Source organism: Cornus florida, unplaced genomic scaffold (genome assembly GCF_030987335.1).
Source record: "Cornus florida cultivar Cherokee Brave unplaced genomic scaffold, ASM3098733v1 CherokeeBrave_3.0.0_Hap2_Chr02, whole genome shotgun sequence".
Classification (NCBI taxonomy): domain Eukaryota; kingdom Viridiplantae; phylum Streptophyta; class Magnoliopsida; order Cornales; family Cornaceae; genus Cornus; species Cornus florida.
The window spans coordinates 24708160-24709403 of record NW_026775572.1 but is presented as its reverse complement, the minus strand read 5'-3'; the positions used below and the strand labels follow the sequence as shown (position 1 = coordinate 24709403).

General features: G+C 36.6%; 1 protein-coding gene across 1 annotated transcript; it reads left to right on the top strand.

Annotated features, from left to right (window-relative positions):
• The first annotated feature begins 350 nt into the window (after positions 1-350).
• On the top strand, positions 351-893 carry LOC132295875 (uncharacterized). Its single transcript, XM_059794141.1, has 2 exons — positions 351-431; positions 519-893. Exons 1-2 carry the CDS (start codon positions 351-353, stop codon positions 891-893), a joined length of 456 nt encoding a protein of 151 aa, XP_059650124.1.
• Positions 894-1244: the final 351 nt, after the last annotated feature.

The window sequence follows — 1244 nt, the reverse complement described above, 5'->3', positions numbered from 1 at the left end:
CTATTCGTATACTCGCATATGGTTGTGCAACCGATCACTATGATGAGTATATTAAAATCGGTGAGAGTATTGCCATCAAATGCTTGTAGTCATTTTGTAATGCTATTGTTGCTATGTGTGCAGAGGAGTATATGCGCCCCCCCAACGAAGCCGACATAGCACGGTTGCTTGAAGAAGGGGAGCAGAGAGGTTTTCCGGGTATGCTTGGTTCTATCGACTGTATGCACTGGGAGTGGAAGAATTGCCCAGTGGAGTGGCAAGGCACACATAGGGGACGATCTGGTAAGAATACTCTCGTATTGGAAGCAGTTGCCTCACAAGATTTGTGGATCTGACATGCATTCTTCGGAATGCCGGGTTCACACAATGATATAAATGTGTTGGATCATTCCTCGGTATTCAACGGCATCATCAATGGCCAATTACCTCTGGTTAATTATGTAGTGAATAGACATCACTATAAAATAGGGTATTACTTATCTGATGGTATATACCCTAAGTGAGCAACTTTGATGCAGACCATCCCGCACCCAACCACTACAAAAGAAAAATTATTTGCTCAGCGACAAGAGGCAGAAAGAAAAGATGTGGAACGAGCTTTTAGGGTATTGCAGATCAAGTGGGCAATAACGCAAAGACCAGTGCGTTACTGGGAGAAAGATGACTTGCGCCTCATAATGAAAACGTGCATCATCCTTCACAATATGATCATTGAAGATGAGCGTCATGCAAATGTTGGAAGATGGACTCCGTCACTGGAGGATGCAATCCTAATTCCCATTTTAAGTCAATGCCCATCAGTTTTAGCGGCACACATATCCTCTCGCCAATTTCAGATTCGCAACAGAGAGACAAATACGCGGTTAAGGAATGATTTGATGGAAAATTTGTGAAACCACTATGCTGATGAAGATGTTTAATTTATGTTGCATTTTATTTGCTTTTAAGATGTTATGACATTTCGTGTACTAGAATTTTTATTATGTAATGGTTTTTTAAGATTAAAAATAATGAATTGGAATAAGAAAATAAGTATTAGAAAATTATACGGGAATAAGTAGATGAATTTGTAATTTTAATTTTTTTTTATTACAAAAAGTGTTAAAAAAAGTTTTTATTTATTTATTTTTGGCCCAAATAAATAAGGATTACAAAATAAGGATTCAAAATAATGAATTGGAATAAGAAAATAAGGATTACAATTTAAAGCAAAAATAAAAAAACAAATTTTAAGGAAAAAAAGT